The sequence below is a fragment of the Tetrahymena thermophila genome (genome assembly GCF_000189635.1).
Source record: "Tetrahymena thermophila SB210 genomic scaffold scf_8254691, whole genome shotgun sequence".
Taxonomy (NCBI): Eukaryota; Ciliophora; class Oligohymenophorea; order Hymenostomatida; family Tetrahymenidae; genus Tetrahymena; species Tetrahymena thermophila.
Window position 1 is genome coordinate 631,475 of NW_002476457.1, and position 18,551 is coordinate 650,025.

The 18,551-nt window shown below is 24.8% G+C and overlaps 1 protein-coding gene across 1 annotated transcript; it reads left to right on the top strand. All coding sequences in view use genetic code 6, as the record gives it.

Moving 5' to 3' along the window:
- Window positions 1-511: 511 nt before the first annotated feature.
- Window positions 512-18,385, top strand: TTHERM_000324519 (transmembrane protein, putative; the record flags this gene model as incomplete). The annotated part of the gene is made up of 23 exons (XM_012796872.1): window positions 512-607; window positions 686-736; window positions 795-1,184; window positions 1,235-1,473; window positions 1,720-2,473; window positions 2,532-2,655; window positions 2,705-4,200; window positions 4,567-5,433; window positions 5,650-5,877; window positions 5,937-5,994; window positions 6,379-7,232; window positions 7,364-8,257; window positions 8,314-8,712; window positions 8,808-9,314; window positions 9,376-9,532; window positions 9,651-12,387; window positions 12,539-13,845; window positions 13,929-14,275; window positions 14,359-15,690; window positions 16,100-16,690; window positions 16,751-17,228; window positions 17,362-17,750; window positions 17,810-18,385. 23 exons carry the CDS (start codon window positions 512-514, stop codon window positions 18,383-18,385), a joined length of 14,871 nt encoding a protein of 4,956 aa, XP_012652326.1.
- Window positions 18,386-18,551: the final 166 nt, after the last annotated feature.

Genomic DNA, 18,551 nt, shown 5'->3' on the forward strand with positions numbered 1-18,551 from the left:
ATAACTAACTTATAGAAACAAAAGATGAAATTTAGGTAAAAAAAACTTTAGCTGCTTGTCACATGAAAGAAACTAAACACAAAACAAGGTTTGTAGAAATTTTATTTAGAGAAATTAAAGCAACTAGTTATTTATTTATTTAGTGAATTAGGAAATTTAAATATATTCCTTAATTTACTTTTTTAATTTAATTAGTTAGAGCAATGCAGCAGTCATCATAGCTATAATGGAAATAATATTTCAAAATTTCTTATTTCTATTGAGTTTTTGTTTTTTTTATCTAATGTAAATTTAAATATAAATTATATTTGTTAAAAGCAGATTTCGTATCATTATGATTTAAAATAAATGCAAATGTTGATCTAATTTAACAATAATAATAAATATTTTTTTTTAATAACTAAGTAACTTATTGATTTAAACAAACTCAACATAATATTAAGAAAAACATTAATTCTACTTACAAAATATTAGCTATTCAATCTAACATAAATTTATTATATTAGTAGATATGTTTGGAATGAATAAAATTTATGTAAAGGTTGTCTTAAAGCTCAACAAGCAGATAGCTTTCTACCTTTACAAGAGACAAATAGACAGTGAATATGTATATTTCAAAATAATCTTTATCCTTTTCCTGATTTTATTTTTAATAAAATAATTATTATTATTATATTTTATTTAGGACATGGTAGCAGCTCTCGATTATGATTACTATCACTAAACAGTAGAGTAGGTATGAAATCTTTTTTTATGCAAATTAATAAAATTAATTCTTATTTTCATGTTTATAGGACTTTAGGATTGGAGAGTTAGGAACAAATTTAAAGAAAAAAACTTATTGTGTGGCAACATTAAATGAAGCTTATGAAAAAATGCGAGAAAGCGAATTAGTTTCAAGTGAAATTTAGGCTAATGAAAATTTCGTATGCCAAAAAATTAAATTTTTTTTCAAAAACCATATCGATTTTTCAGAGGTTTCTAAAATCTCTGATACCTTTCTAATAAATCATGCCAATTATTTAGCAATTAAGAAGTGCTCGAACTAACTAATCAGAGAGTTTTTCAATTAGGTAGACTTTAAGCAATTAGGGTTTATCGCAGTTGAAGAATGCCCTATTAGTGATTAGAATCTATAAGATGTATTAGATTAAATTAATGCATAGAAATCGCATGTTGATGATGTAAATATATTTTATAAAAAACGAATTTAATACAACTTGCTTATAAATAGAACCCAAACAACAAAAATTCATCTAGCACTAAATAGACCTATTCATTTATAAATGTAGAAATTTAGTTAAAAAAATGTTAATATCTTTCCCCAAGTGCTTTGGATTGCCTGAAAGACTGGGATAATAACTCTTTTTTAGAACCAGAAAATAAAAAATAAGGTAACGGTCTTTCTCTGATCGGAGTCACATTTTTAAGATCAACTACTCTCATCTAATTCGCAGCTTCATAGTTTTATAAGTAAATACAATTAATAAATAATATAAATTTCTACAACTATTTTGAATGGAAAATTTAAATGATTTAGTGAAGTTATTTTTTTCTTTCTCATTTAAATAAAAATGTAGAATAGATAGATAGTAAAAAATTAAAAAGCAAATTTTTATTTTATTTTAATTCAATTTTTATAAAATATTTTTTTTTTTAATTTTTTTTATTACAAGTAAATAAAATAAATATTTAAAAATAAATTTATATTTTTGATAGATAACTCAGAAAAATCAAAATAAAGAAGCATCCAATTCTTTAGGGTGAACAAGGGCAAATACTAAATTAAATGCTTTAGTTCAGAAATTTTACTAAGAAATCTTAAATAGGGCTATACAACGAAGCTAAAAAGAATTAAATTCTAAACAGAGCAGATAATGAAAATGAAAATGATAGCGAGTATTCTGAGAGCAACTAAGATTAGGATTAGGAAGAAGAAATACAATCTGAAGTTATCTAGAGTGATGAAAAATTTTTAGATATCAAAAGCAATTTAGAAAGACTATCATTTGATTATAGTGTCTGCCATGATTTCGATAGTCTTCCTCTTAATTCTGATTATTATACAAATATTAAAACAATTTCTTATAATGGATTCGATATTAGTGCGAAGTAAAGGAAGGATAAAAAAGAAGCTAAGGATTCTTTAGTCGCTAACATCACATTTAATAATATGTTTCCTTATTCTTTGAGAGAACTTAAAATTCTAAAGTTAAAATATTGCAACATCACATCTAAATGTTTAATAAATTTAAGACATATGGACTGCCTTTCTAAGATACAAGTTATTAGTTTCAAAGGTTGCTTCATAGACATGAAAGAGTTAAAAACTTTACTTATAAGTACTAGGCTTTAAAATTTGAAAAGCTTAAATGTATCAAAAACCAATATAGATGATTCATTCTGTACAACTGTATCAGATAACTCTGTAGTTTCATTTAGCTTGCAAGAAATTGACGTTTCCAAGACATAAGTAAATAAAAAAATAAATATTAAAGCAGCTATTTAATTTTATATTTAAAAAATAAAAGATTACTCTGAAAGGATTAAAATATTTGACCTAAATAGATACTTTGAGATGCATTAATATGAAAAATATGGATTGCATAAATTGTTAAATTTCAACTTTTATTATTGACATCTTAGAAAATAAAAGTAAAAGTTTAAAATTAATTAAATATTAATTTATTTTTAAATTTTAAAGGAAATCTCTTTATAAGGTAGTAATTGAGTCAACTTGGACTAATAAATGATAATGAATACCAAGATAAAGAAAGTTAATTAGTTTAGAGAGATTAATTGTAGTTAAATAATAGCGGAGATGTGCATAAAGATTATTAAAAACTTAAGCTAATTAGTAAAAAGAGTCCCTCTATTGTCCATTTAGATTTTTCTGATTGCAGCTTTGTCAATTCTGCTTTGATTGAAGAACTCTTTAAGCATAGACTACTTAACAGATGTGCTTATATTGATCTTTCGAATACTAAAGTCTGTAATAAATTTATAGACATTTTATTAGAATCGTCTTAATCTAAAGAAAATAGTTTACAAGAATATTGGGTTTCTCATAAGCGAAAAGCTTATGATAAGTCAAATAGTGTTTCTATTTTAGAAGCATAAGAGGCAGAAAGTATTCATTTAAACTTGAGACATCTATCCATCAGATCGTGCAAACAGATAAGAGGGTTTAAAATAAGAGGATTCTTTAAATACGTTTAGCTGCCTAGCTTGGAAATACTAGACATGAGCTAAACAAATTTGTTTGATGATTCTCTGAATAGATTTATAACATATTTCTATGATAATTTTTCTTAGCTATGCAAGCTAAAGATTAATACAATTAAAGCATCCTCCAAAGAGTTATCTAATTTAAGGATGCTACCTGAAAAGAATCTGGTTTATATTGATTTGAAAAGAACTAATTTTGATGACGAAGCATGTGCTAGATTTTTTAGTGATTAAAACAATAAACTCTTAAGAACCTTGTAGTATATGAGTATCAAAGACTGCAACTAACTCACAACTAGAGGTATTGAGTCAATGATAGATGGATTAGCAAATGAATCTTATGCTTAAATATTCACAAAGAGATTCCAAGTAAGCGAAGAGTAGAAACAAGAGATGCTAGAAAATGAGAAAAAACGAATGAAAGATGAATTAGAATAGTAAAAGAAGAGAAAAGAGGAAATAAAAAAGAAAGAAAAAGAAATGATGAAAAAATCAAAGAAATCAAGCAAGGATAATTCATCTAAGTCCAAATTTAATTTTAATTTTGGAGGAATCTTAGATATTTTTAAATCTGATTAGAATAAACAGAGAAAGGTTTGTGAAAATTTTGATGTTTTTTAAATTTTATAAGATTGCTCTCATTTAGTTACAGATGATGTCTTTAATTAATTTATTGTCAATCTATAGCACATGGTATAAAACATATTTGAAATGAACCTAAATAGTATGGGAAGACTAGTTCTAAATGAATTCAGCTTTGAAAATCCATAGATCTAAAAAGATATTTTCAAAAACCTAGAAATCATTAACATTAACGATACAAGAATCACTAATGTTTTTGTTTAAAATTTACTGAAATTTTGGATTTCAGTTAACTCTGAAAAGAAATCTGAAGATTTCAAAATGAAGAACTTTATATTTATTAAATGTGCCAAGGCTCACTTTGTTGACTCATCGATACTTGATGTCTTTGTAATTAATTATTTTAGTCTAAATTTACTTTTTTATCCTTTATAATTATTTTTCTTTTTTCCCCATTCTCTACTATATCTACTGTTCTAATTCATTAAAAAAATTTTTTTCTTACTTTTTTTTAATAATATATTAAAACCTAAAACATCAAACAATTTTCTTCGATCAAGAAATTTTTAAATGAAATAATATATAACCTCATTTAACTAGATATCAATTTTTGAGGTTCTATTCTGAATTTTTCAGCTAAAATCATCAATATTTGAGCATATATTTATATTTTATATTTACTTTGAAATTTGAGAGAGTTTAAGTTATTAAGTTTTGGAATTCTTAATAAATAATTATTCAAAAATAATTAAATAGAGAAAGAACTCTGATTTAAGACACATCATAAACAAGACAAAATTCAAAATAGAATTACTACTGAATGAAGTAGGATAAAAGATTTAAGATGAAAGTTTATTGTTTATGAAAGATTTAAAAAAGAATTTAGAATCAAAAAATGTATCAACAAATATTAGAGAGCTTAATTTAGAAAATAATTAATTCCTTTCATAGACAGGGTTTTAAACTTTGCTCTCATCAAATTGGATGAAATTTATTATGAGGTTGAATGTAAGAAATACATAATTTGGAGATGCATAGCTCGAGTACATTTACAACAGTTAATTAAAAAGTAGCCATCACTCGCTTTTTTCAAAACTTTAATACATTGGTATGAAGGGATGTTTGTATGTAAGTAAGCAAGGGCTTCATTTACTTTGCAAAATGGAGAAACTAAATGAAGGGTTTGATTTAGGATGTATTTGTGAATTAAAAATGCTGATTGATGAAGATCTTATGAAAGCTATGGCATAGTCTGTTTACATGTGTAATGCTGATTATCTTGATTTGTCAGACAATGGATTCAAAAATATTGATATCGGATTTAAGTATCTTTGCTTTAAGGGTCGTGAAAAAAGATTGAAATTAAGAACTATAAATGTATCTTCTACCTGGATTTCAGATAAGGCTCTCTAAAGTTTAGCTGTTACAGAGAATTTTTGCAATTTAGAGAGAATTATTCTAACAAACTGCAAAAAGATTAGTGAAAGAGGTATATCTTATTTAGTTGATTCTAGGATGCTCTATAATCTTGATCTTTTCTATCTATTCAACTCTAATCCTTCATTAGTTAGTGGTAGAGTCATAGACACATTAAAATACTCAGACAGAAAAAAAACTATCAAAGTAAATATATAAGAATAATAATATATTATTTATCTTTAAATCAAAAATTTTAATTTTAAAAATACTACATGGAATAAAATATCTTTTATTAAATACTTATAAGTTAAATCAAAGTAATTATTTAAAATTATTATGACACATTGATTCTTAATTAATTTTTAATTAAAAAAAGTATTAAAATAATAAGATAATTTAACAATTCTTTTATTTATTTAGGAAATTAGTTTGTAAGGTTCACTCTCTCAAGATAAAGAAGTGAACAACATTATGTAAGAAATAGTTTCAAAGAGCTTACTAATTAAAACAATTGACCTAAGAAAAACTTCTTATATTAGTATCTAAGGTCTTTCATATGTTTATAGTATGATGTAGTGGAATGTAATTAAAAACATGTCAAAAGATGATGATGGTTGTCATTTAGAAGTTCTCATAATTGATAACAATGTAAGAATAGCTAGATTTAAATGTTTAGTTAATTTAATTAATACCATTTTATAAAATAGCGTTACTAAGAATTTAATGTGAGGTATTCTTACTAAGATATTATGAATCAACTAACAAGTAATTTTTTAGTTAATTTTATATTTATTTGAAATATCAAGTTACTAATCAACCATTCACAAAAATTAATTAAATTTAAAAACGAAAAAATCTTTTTAATTAATATTTTTAAGTCTTTCTTATTTAAATATCAAATTTTTATTTTGAAAAATAATGCTTTTACATAATAAAAGATATAATTAATAACCAATAAATTTGATCATAACCCGAAAATATTTAACTAATAAGTATGTAAGTAGGGTTTTAAAGCAAAAAAATTATTTTTTTATATGAATTAATCTGAGTTTTTAGGGTATTCAATAAAAATGTGTTATTGATTTATTGCATTATTGCTTAAATTTAACATTAAGTTAACTTTATTGTTTATTTACTAATATTCTGTAGAGGATCAAAAAGAAGCTATCTAATTCGAAGAGAAGTAAATTGAAGAATACAAATTACCTTCTGAAGAACCTAAAAAGTATATGGATAAAATTCCATATGCATCAGCTATGTAAATGACACCAGTGGTGTTTGCCTAACATTGCAAAGAACTAAAAGATTAATACCAACATAAGATTCTTACTTCTAATAAGCCAACTAAATTAAATGAAATATTTATAGGAAGCTTTGTATAGGACTTATTTTTAAGTGCAAACAGCTTGAAAAAATTCAGATATGACTACTTTATCAAGAGATTTGCATTAAATATAGATAATAAATTCTTTGATTCTTTAAGTTTGTGTGATTAAAAGTGGTCTCTTCAAGAGGAAGTAGATGGAAGAAATGAAAAGAAGGCTTCAAATTAAAAAGATAGCTTAATGAAGAACCTTAATAAAGGATTTAAAAACTAAGAAGAGAATTAAGAAGATCAAAACTAGGCAAGCTAAGAATTCCCTAATTTTAAAGATATATTTGAGTACTTATACTTGGCATATAATAAGATCCTTAATGATGATTCTATGTGCAGGTTCTTCTTAAGCACCTAAATTATCAAGAATCTAAAAGAAATAGATATCTCTTACACCTTGCTCACAGAAAAGGTTGTCCTTGCAATTTGTGCATCTGTTTATCTTAGAGAAAGTCTATAAATTATTTTCTTTGAAAAGTGCCCAAACCTAAAAATAAAAAAATCTCTTGAATATATTCTTTTAACAGATTTTTATTCTTTCAAATATCAAAGTTTACTATCATAATATTACTATGAGGTAGATGACGAAATCGTATCTCTCATTTTATACAAATTCACTGATCAAGAGGTAATAACATTTCCATTTTTATTCTTTACTACTATTTCTGGTTTATTTCAATGTTAGATAGACGCTTCTATACTTTTATTTATTTATTTATTTATTTATTTATTTTTTTATTTATTTATCATTTTAATTAGTTGAGATAGCTTAACTTCTAGTACTCAAAAATCACTTCGAAAGGACTGCGTCTGATCGGAAATAGCTCAAGATAAGATACTATTGAATAATTAGATTTGGCAAATACAGGTATTGAAGCTGAAGAGTTTGATAATTTTATGTCAATTGATAAAACTCCTTTCCCGAAAGGTCTGAAATATATGTGGATAGAGAATACATATAACCTTACGGATTAAAAATTTAGTGAACTAAGATTCTGGAAAACGTTTTGTTCTGATAATTTTGATTTGATGGAAATGTTATAGAGCAAGCAGAGAAGACTTTCTGCTACTCTGAAGCACTTGGCTAACAAAGAAATTAGAGATTATATTTTTAAAAAATCCTACATCTAGCTAGAAATATTCCCATAAATTTAATCTGAAACTCTTATTTAACTAATAAATGAATGTTTTGCAAAAGAGAGTGATACATTTAAAGAATTGAAATACATATATCTAAACTTTAGAAAACAAAACTACTAAGCTCTTAAAAATTGTTTTGAATGGAATCCAAAAGAAGTGAACATCTAAAAAGTTTGTGAAAAGTTTAGCTTTAAAATTATTTCAATTCCAAGTGAGTATCAAGGTGTTCCAGCAATTAAATTGCTGACATAAAATCTTTAATCTAAAATTTAACAAGTGAAAGATTCAATTTAATTTGAGACTTACGAATACTTAACGGCATTAGATTATAAATATATTTTGCAACTGAACAAACTCATTAATAACTAAACACTTTTAAAGCTGGTACTTGACAATACTGATATTTCTGGTAATCTCTTCTCTAAATTATGTGATTCGATCGTTGGTAAATATAACTATATCACATATGTATCAGTAAAAAACATCCAATAGATAAGAGATGAGCATATTATTGTAAGATTAATATATTGTGTAAAATTTTTTTATTTTATAATTTAATTTAAATGTAGAATATGCTTTTTGATGTGTCAACAGATGAAATAATATCTAGCTTTTAGCAAATAAAATTGAATAATTAAACTACTAAACTATCAGAAATGATGTAAAACAAAGAGCTCAAGAAAAAATAAACAGAAATGAAATTGAAGCAGTTTGCAGAAATAAAAAAATTCCCCTATCTAGTAGATCTAAATATAGAGGGCACTAAAGTCACACAAAATAGTTTGTGCTAAATTCTTTCAACAATTCCATTTAATATGAGTTTTAGAATTTAAAATCTATTTAAACAATACTGTGAATCTACCTATTCCAAATTAGATGACCATGTGATATACGAATTAAGCCAATCTCCATACCTTTAGAATTTTACTACTCTTGATATTACTAAAATAGAATGCACTTCATCTTCTGTAATTAATTAATTTTTTATTTTATTTCTAAAATTAATTTTTTATTCTATTTCTAAAATTACTTTATGTAAACTAATTTTTAACAATTAAAAAAGCTGATCAAAATATTTAAGTCACAAAAAGCCATTAACATTAAGGAAATATATTTAAACACAACAAATATCAGCGAAGATGCGTTTGTGTCTCTGGCTAATTCTAAAAATTTACCAAAACTATAAAAAATATCTATCAAAGATGATGATAAAATTTTAGTAAAGTCTTATCATTATTTCTTGAGAGCACAGTACTTGAGCATGAATTTAAAAATTGAAAATCTCATGAAAAAACCAGAAGTTGTTGATACTTCATAATTTATTCAAGCAATGATTAACTCTTTCTACATGAATAACATTAAATTTATAGAAATAAATAATTGCAATCTCTTTATGAATTAAATAAAGTCTCTCTTCAAACTCTCTCGTTTTACAGGATTTATTGATAGAGTTACACTTAACGATGTCAAAGATGCAGAAGAATATAAGGATGTATGGATCACTATCGCTTAATCAAAAAGCTTCCCTAGACTACAATAGCTGTCTATAAAATCGTTAGAAATCAAAGAAGTAATTTAAATTTAAACAAGATAATATTTTCATTTAACACCTCTAAAAATAAAAATTTTAGCATTTAATTATACTGCTCAAGTAAAAGTATAAACCTAAATTTGATATTGAATCTCTCTTAAAAGATAATAAGAAACTTATTGATGACTAAATTATTGTTGAAATTGCATAACTCCCTCATCTCTTGAACTCCAAAGAAATCGATCTCAGTGATTTATGTAAATAATTTAATAATTTCTATTCTTCTTGGCATTTTAATTTATTTAATTCTAAATATTTTATAATTATGACAAACCCTATTAATTTCTTTAAAAATAAATAAATAAATAAATTCAGATAAAATAAAACCAAGAGCTTGGGAAGCATTTGCTAATAGTAAGTATGTAGGAAATTTGAAAACAATCAATTTCTCATTTTGCACTCTGATGAGCTCAAAAACTGAGAATGATTAATAAATTCTTAACTATTTTAAGCAGGAATAAGATTTCAATGAAAAGACTAAGTGCTAGAGCCTATTTTAGAAGAATAACTTCTTTAATCTAGATAAAATTATTATTAATAACAATAAAGGATTACATATAAGTGAGATAGAATACATTTTGTAAGCAGTAAAGAAGCGCCATGTTAGTGTTAGATTTGACTTTGAGGATATATTTATTTAATTGATAGAATAAGTGAAACCATTTTTAATAGAATATGCTGAATAAGAAATGGATGATGAAGAAGAAGATGATGATTTCGATGATTTAGATGAGGAACAGCAAGAAATTCTAAAGTAATTATAAGATAATTCGAATAAGGATTAGTTCAAGAATAAATAGGAATTAACTTACTATATTTGGGAAGAGTATATTCCTAAATTAAATTCACTATTTGAAAAATATTTCCTTAAGACAAGAGAATGGTATAACAAGCGTCACACTACATTAGACCTAACTTACTTTTAATTTTTGATTAGATTTGTCGATTTTTAGAATGTATTTAGACAAATTTAAGATTTGAGTTGCATTCAACACATGAAATTTTACAATTTCGGTTTTGATAGTGTTTTTTCATAAAAAGACATGAAATTTTTAAATTTAAAAACAGTGAAAATACTTGATCTGTTTAATGAAAAAAGTCATTTAACAGACAAAACAGGTTAATAATTATCTAGAGTGATTAACTAATAGTACATAAAGCCTTATTATTTCAACATCAACTCTTTTATTGAAAATTATACAATAAATTAAAGAATACAAAATATCTTCTTAAACAGTAAGTACATGGAAATTTAAGAGCATTTCATCATTTACTTGCAATTTATAGACAAAGATCAAATTGAAAGGATTTTTGCAAAAAAAATGTAATTTTCAGCTTACAAAATAGACATCAGAGAATCATAAAGTGATGATAAAAATGAAATTGATAGAGCATCAAATATAGAAAAGTAGGAATTATTTTTGACAAAGCTAGCAGAGAGTAAGTGCTTTTCTGGAATTAAACAATTAGTTACAGTCCTACCCATATCTCTAAAGTGTGCAAAACTGCTCATAAAGTCAGACATATTCTCTCGTAGTTTTGATATTTAAAGTTTGGTAGCTTAAACAGAGGTAGATGAAGAATATTTTGATATACTTTAAAATTCTAGTTATTTCTAATATCTAAATTATTTGCTCATTCCTAAACTTGCAGAGGTGAGTATTGATAATCAATAATCCAATTCTAAACAATAGCAATCATAACAATCTAATAATTAATCTTCCTAATCTGGCGATACACTATAAAAAGGAAAAAAATTTAAATTGAACTTTTAAAAATTGAATATCAATAGAATTTAGAGACTTACAATGATAAAAATAATTGAGCATGTAGAAGACCATGATTTTCTTTTGAATTTATTTAAATAAGATAATGTGAGGTTTAATTCAAATCTGGCTTAAAATGATAGAATTGATTTTAAAAAACTTGAATCAGTTCATTTTTAGAAGCTATTTACTTAGCCATTTTATGGCTTTGATTGGACTTAAGTGTTTAATCTACTTTAAAAGAACCTAGCAAGTATAGATGGTTCTGTTTATGAAGCAATATTATTAAATAAGAGTGCATGCTTTTTCTTAAATAAGCTAGAAATTCCAGACAGTGTAAGTAAAGAAATAGCAGGAGAAATCATAGAATAAATTACAAAGACTATGGATAAAATAAAAGATTTTATGCCTCTACTTTAGTTGTAAAAACTGATAATTAAGTCATTCCCAGAAAATTCGACAAAAATAAGAGATTTCTTTTTATTCATTTAAAACTTAAAAGAAATACAATTCAAATAAGATATCTAATTTGGATTGGAAGAAGCTAAGACTCTGCTCAGTCATACAAAAAATACTAACTTAGCTGAAACAGTCATTAATTGGATTTTACCAAATTTAAATTTGTAGTAAATACAAGAACTAACTGAAGTTATTAAAGTAGATAAAGAGATTCCTGAAAATGTTAGCTATCTTGATTTTTCTGGAAATCAACATCTTATCAGTAAAGATTCTCTAACTAAATAGATTAACGACCTTAGAACAAACAAAAAGAAAACTAAAGAAGATGAATTTGATGAAATGAATTAGGAAGAAAATTAAGAAGAAAATAATAAAGATGGAGCAGAAGATGATGATAAAGATAAGGATAAGAATAAAAATGAATAGGATAATAAATTAGAAGATGGCGGAGCTATGGCAGGAGCAGGTGGAGATTAAGAAGAAAACCAAGGATAAAATGAGGATGGATAAGGAAATGATGACGATAAAGGAGAAAAAAATAATGAAGAAAACGATAAAAAAGATGTTGATAAAAAATAATTAATTCATTAGATTTAAGCTTTGCAAAAGAATTCTATCAACGAAGACAATCTTTATGAATTCTTAAGTCTTTTTAAAGGATTAAGAGAAATTAGCTTAAGAAAAACCACAGCAGATAGTTATCATCTTGTCAAAATCAAAAAACTCAAATAATCAAATTTACTGCACTTTATTAACTTTGAAGACTGCTTTGAGATTAAAAACAGTGTCACTTTTAACATCCTTCTAAGTGATGATCTCAAGCCATGGTAAGTTTTTTTATTTAATATAAAAATTAAATTCTTAATTTGGAGAATATTACTAAATTATAAAATAATTTATTTTTTAATTCTTTCAATAAATTTAAATAATATTTGCAAATATATTTTTTTATTTTAACTTTATTATTTTATTGAAAAGGTTTTAATTAAACAAGTATTTGGATAATCTCCCTTTGAGTAGAGCGAAGCAATAAAAACAATTTTTAAAGAATCTTTTTGAATGCGACTTCTTTAAGCACAACTTTAAATATTTAAATTTTGATTTTATTTTAAAAATAAATTAATCTAATAATCATGAACTACTATAAATGTTCGAATTTATCATTAAGAAGATCATATTTAATTTAGATATAACTGCATTGATGCAAAATTTACCTAATTACATGAAGCTAGCTGTCAACGATAATCATATAGAAAAAATATGCAAAGAATATGGAAGTGTTCATTATCTACAGCCTGAAAAATTCCCTTTAGTTTAATATGGATTTAATCACATACTTTAGTAAAAAAATATACCAACATCTATAAGACTGATGTACCTTCTAAATGAAACATTTTAAAAGAGAATTAGCGCGTCTTCTCTTTCTTTGATTTATCAGTTGGCACTTGAAAGTGATAAATTAAAATAAAAGAACATTTTGAAAGAAAATGATGAATAACTTAAATAGCTACTTTTAGTAACGAAAAAGAAAGCACAAAAAAAGTAATTATAAATTTAAAGAAGAAAAGAAAAGATGGAGAAACAACTGTAAAGACTTAAAGATAGAAAATATACAAAAATTTTAAATGCAGTAGGAAAGAAAGTTCCACAAAGTAAGATTGACCAAAAGAAGAAAAAGTAATAAGAGCAGTTGGCACCTTAAAAATAATTAACATTAAAAGAATCAAAATATAAGAGTGGTGACTCTAAAATGGACTCTCCTCTTTTAACTCCTTAGTAAGAAGAATTTTTACCTCAAAATGATCCTTTTGATGATGGAGAAGTTGAAAAAAAATTAAACGATGATAGTGAATTCATGCTAAATGAGCGTGAGCTTTTCAATCAAGAATAAAGGAAACAGAATCTTGAGCTTTTAGAATAAAGCGCTTCACATGAAAAAGAAGAATAACAAGATTAGGAATATTTAGATTAAGTTGAAAAAGAACTTAATGAGGAAAATGAAGAAGATGAAGATTAATAAAATGAAGGAAATGAAGAAGGAGAAGGAGAAGGAGAAGAAGAAGAAGATAATTAAAATTAAAGTGATGAAAAAATAGATTAAGAAGATCAAGAAATAAATAATTTTGAATAAGAAAATGATGAAGAATAACATCTGAATTCTTAATAAAATGAAGACGTAAAGAGTGATGGAGAAGATTTTTAGCAAAAACAAAAATAAGATGAAATAAAAGATGAAGAAAATAAATTTTTGTCAAATGGGGATAATTAAAGTCAAAGAGAATAAGGTATAATAAATTTATTTTTATTTAATTTTTATTTTTATTTTTTTAAAATAATTTAATTTTTAATAATAATGAAAATAATAAAGAGTAAAAGAGAGATAATGATTAAGCTAGTGACAGAATAAGCGATGAAAAGAATTAAGATATAGATTAAAACATTTTAAGCCAATAAAATGAAAAAGCTGATGAAAATGAAAAAGCAGAAGAAAACGAAAAAATTGATGAAAACGATAAAGTTGATGAACAATAAGAAGGCTAAGAAACTACAACAAGCAAAATGCAAACTTACTAAACAATATAAAAGTTAAAATTTGGAAGTACAAATGAAAAAGATAACTTAAAAGGAGCATTATCACTAGAAGATGACTTAAAATAATAAAATAACATTTATAAAAAAATAGTTCTTCCTCAAGATTCTTCTTATATTAATTCTGTAAGACTTTCATTATTCAACTATAAATAAATAAATAAATAAATAAATAAATAAATAAATGTTTTCTTTGTATTTAAAAAAAGGCAAATGCAGCAATTTAGCAGTCAGAGAATAAAACCATAAATGCCCATTAAAATACTATAAATGAAGAGAATAACTTGATGAGTTCTTAGGAAAATGAATCTTAGTCTCATACTCCTTTATCACATAAAAAAAGAAAAAATATGGAACATAGAATGAGTGTTGCATAGACTGCCTCCAAGTTTTCTAAGAAAACAAAAACTAAGAAAGAAAAAACTTTAAAATTAATAAAACATTAATTTGATGAAATCAAAATGTCTCAATTAACTTTGCAATCTAATACTTCTCGTATTTATAATAACCCAATTGCTTTAAAACTACATAAAGAGCTTGTTAAGCTGCACTTAATGAGTGAAGATCTGAAAAATGAAGATAAAAAAATAAATGAATTTACTTAGAAATACAAAGATTTAGATAACTAAATTGATGTTTTGGAGTTTGAAATACAGCTACTTGATACTAATAAGCGTGATAATAATTATGAAATTGAGAATCTATTTTCTTTTATAGAAGCTCTTAACTTAGGCGAGAATAATCATCTGAACATTTATGGTCTCAACTATTACATATCTCAACACATCTAACCTTGGATCAAGCTTAATTAGAATATACTAGAGCTAAAGGAAGGTAAAGATAGATCTTCAAAAGTTAAAAATTAGTTTTAGGAAAAAGAAGAAGATGACATGATTAGTGGTGTTATTAATCCTGATCATGTCTTAGATGATAAACTGTTTGAGCATTTGAGTTATTTAATTGAAGAGCGCCTTAAGTAATTAAGAGAAATTAACTTAAGAGGGTTAAATGTTAGTGATGATTTCGCAGAAAAGTTCTCTCTAATTCTAGGTGATGATGGTAAATTGACTCATCTCAATTTACTTGACCTATCATAAAATCGTCGTTTATCACCTTTTGGTTTAAAGTTTTTATTTTCAAGTATAGTTAATCGTATCCCAGAGGGCTTTAAGATTATTATTAGTGCAACAGGTAATGATGCTGATCATCTTAGGCTTTAAGTAGAACTGCTAGAAAGAAGTATCATGACTGAAGCTGTGTGGGTTGTCAAAAAATATAAAAAAGAAATAGCCCATTATATTAAAAAGAATAAAAAGAAATTAAATGCTCTCACTGATAATAAAATAGTTCCTTTTAATAAGAGACCTTCAATAGAAGATTTAGATAGTGCAGAGAATCATGTAGCAAATCCTTAGTAGCTGAATTTATAGATGTTTGATCCAAATATACCTAAATTTTTTGATGAAGAAGAAGAATAAAAAAATTAAGAAGACGATTTGAGTAAAGAGAAAATTGAACTTGATGAAGTTCAAAAAGAATTGGTAAAGATTGATTGATTTATTTATTTATTTACATTACAAGATTCAATTAACATTTTACTAATCAGCTCATTTTTAAAAATTTTAATTTGATATGAAAAAATATTAATTATTGGGTATTCTCATAAATGAAGCAATTACAAAAATCAAAATTATAAAATGTTAAATTTAAATTTTTAATTCTCCAAAAATATATATTGTAAAAACATTTTAAAGCACCTTACTTTACGAGGATTTTTGGTATACCTTTTTATAATAAATAAATCAGAAAATATAAAAATTAACTGGATTTTTCTATCAACATATTTTTTAAGAAACTCCTTAAACAAACATAATTCTTTGATAGCTTTCAATAATAAAATTTTTCAAATTGTGTGAATAATTAATCATTCATGTTTTTATTTTTTAACAGTAAAAGTTAGATTACCAGAGTGAAATAAGTTAAGATGAGAGAGATCAAAAAGAATATGAGAGCTAAGATTTAAAGTTCTTATTTATAGAAGAGTAGCAATCATTGGATAAGAAAATTGTAAAAAAATTAGAATAAGACAAAACTTTTAAAGATAAAGTACTGAGACTCAGAAATCTTTAGAAAGCTTACAAGAAAGCTCTTGAAGAATGTGGAGGAGGGCTCTCTTAAGTTGTAGATGCTCGTATGATAGTGCAAAATATTGTGAATCTAGGTTTGTTTGATGCAATTAATTTAATAGTTAAAGACACATGGAAAAAGAATAAAATAACAATCTTATTTATTAGCTTGATCTTATTCCCATTAACTGCTTTCCATTTAATTATGCTTTTAAGTTTCAAAATTTAATACTATATTAAGAAAATTATGGCTTCATTTAGAAAATCTTCGAAAAAAAAGATTGAAAACCAATAAATTATTGAATTTGATAAAATGGTACCAGAGAACATAGAAAATACTGATTTTTATTTTGATGAAGATGTAGCTTAATTAGATATTTTCTTAGCAAGAAATAAAAATAAAAAAAGCTCAACTGTATATTTTTAAATCTTTTAAAATTGCATTAAATTTATTTATTTATTTATTTTAAAATAGGATTTTTTGAGAAGGCAAGGAAGATTGCTAGCTGAATATATCAAAAGTCCATTAAAAAAGAATTTTGACAAAATTTATGAAGAAATTACTAACAATAGAGTAAAGGAAAGGCATATAGTAAAGTATGTAGATCTTCTTTTTTGGATTAACATATTTGTAATTATAATTGGACTTACTGTTCTTTATCCTTTCTTTTTAGTTCGTTATTATTTACCTGAATACGAATCCAAATATAGCTGTGGTAAATATCCTGTTTAATACGATACACCATTTTTATTTTTTACATCTATGATGGTTGTTTTGGAAGCTTTTGTTTTGTATGATATTTAAAATATCATTGTCTCAAAAAAAATATTCACAATGAAAAGTATTTCTGTGATCTTGCTGCTGTATAATTCATTCATGCTCCGATACAGCGTTTATTCAAATATGGTTTTTTCCCACAACATTTACTTTTGTAAAACAGCTGAGGATCTAGGTAAATAAATGAATTAAAAAGTTTAATTATTATTGCTAAAAATAAATTTAAAGAATAAATGACAAATTAGAAATAAATCACTGTTCACATAAATTATTAAATTATTTAATTTATTTATTTTAAAAATAAATAGGATTGGTAGCTTTGATATTTTTGCATGTTTAAATAGTGTGGACTGTTATACCAGCTTTGATAAATATGATATCTATTTACAGGTTAAAAAAATAGTCTTTATCAAAATCAATACATAATACAGCATTTATCAACTTATTTACTTAAATTGGATAGTAACTTGATTTTATGGCACTTAGTTCTCTACTTGATAGATTTTCGACTTCTTCAACAATTTAGCTTACTGGGTTTTTCATTCCAAACTTTTTAAATAATGTCAAAATTCCTTAAATTTTACTCACAAAATTCTAAAAACTAATTTATCTCGATCTTCCTACTATTTCTATTCTTTTGGTCTATAACATTAGAAAGAGTTCTGCTGAAAGCATAACATCTTTTACAAACTTAAGAGTAAAAATATTTATTGTTTATTTCTTATTAGATTAATATTTATTTTTAATAATATTTAGGTTATTATTACCACATTTTTAAGTTTATACGGTTCTTTGAGTTAAGCCTGGCTTGCCCATCCAAGTTTGTTCAGAACATACTAAATGCAAGACTACTTAAAGTTCAGATAAAATACCTCCTAAATTTATAAGATAAAAATAGGAACAGTGGATAATATGCAGTACTTTAAATTATAGGACGTACTAAGCAAAACTTTTAGATTCAACTAAAAATACACTCTTAAAATAGAGACAAAAGAAGAAAAATAAGCAAAACTCAAAAAAGAAAAAGAAAGAAAGGAAAGATAAAAAAGGTAAAAAGCTGATGGAAGCTCCAAGGTTGCTAGTAGCTAAGCTGGTTCGTAGGTTTCGGAATCTAGAAGCCAAGCAGCAGGTTCTTAGAGATCAATTGGGTCCTAAAATAGCATATAATCTAGGCAATCACAAGTTAATGTAAAAGAAGAAAATGTTTTTGTTGATAAGAGAAAGATAATTACTCCTGAAAACTTTTAATAACTTCTTATCGAATTCATTAAAAAAAGTGACAAGCTTATACTTGACGAAGAAGCTGACTAATAAGAATAAAAAGTTGTATGATAAATGGATGGAAAGATGGAGTGAAACATACATATGTGATCTTTCAATTAAATAATAAAATTAATTATATTTATTTGAATACAATTTTTTAACAACTCTATTTTACTTCAATATACTCATTTAGTTACTTAATTACTTACTTTATTTTTATTAAATCATAAAAAAT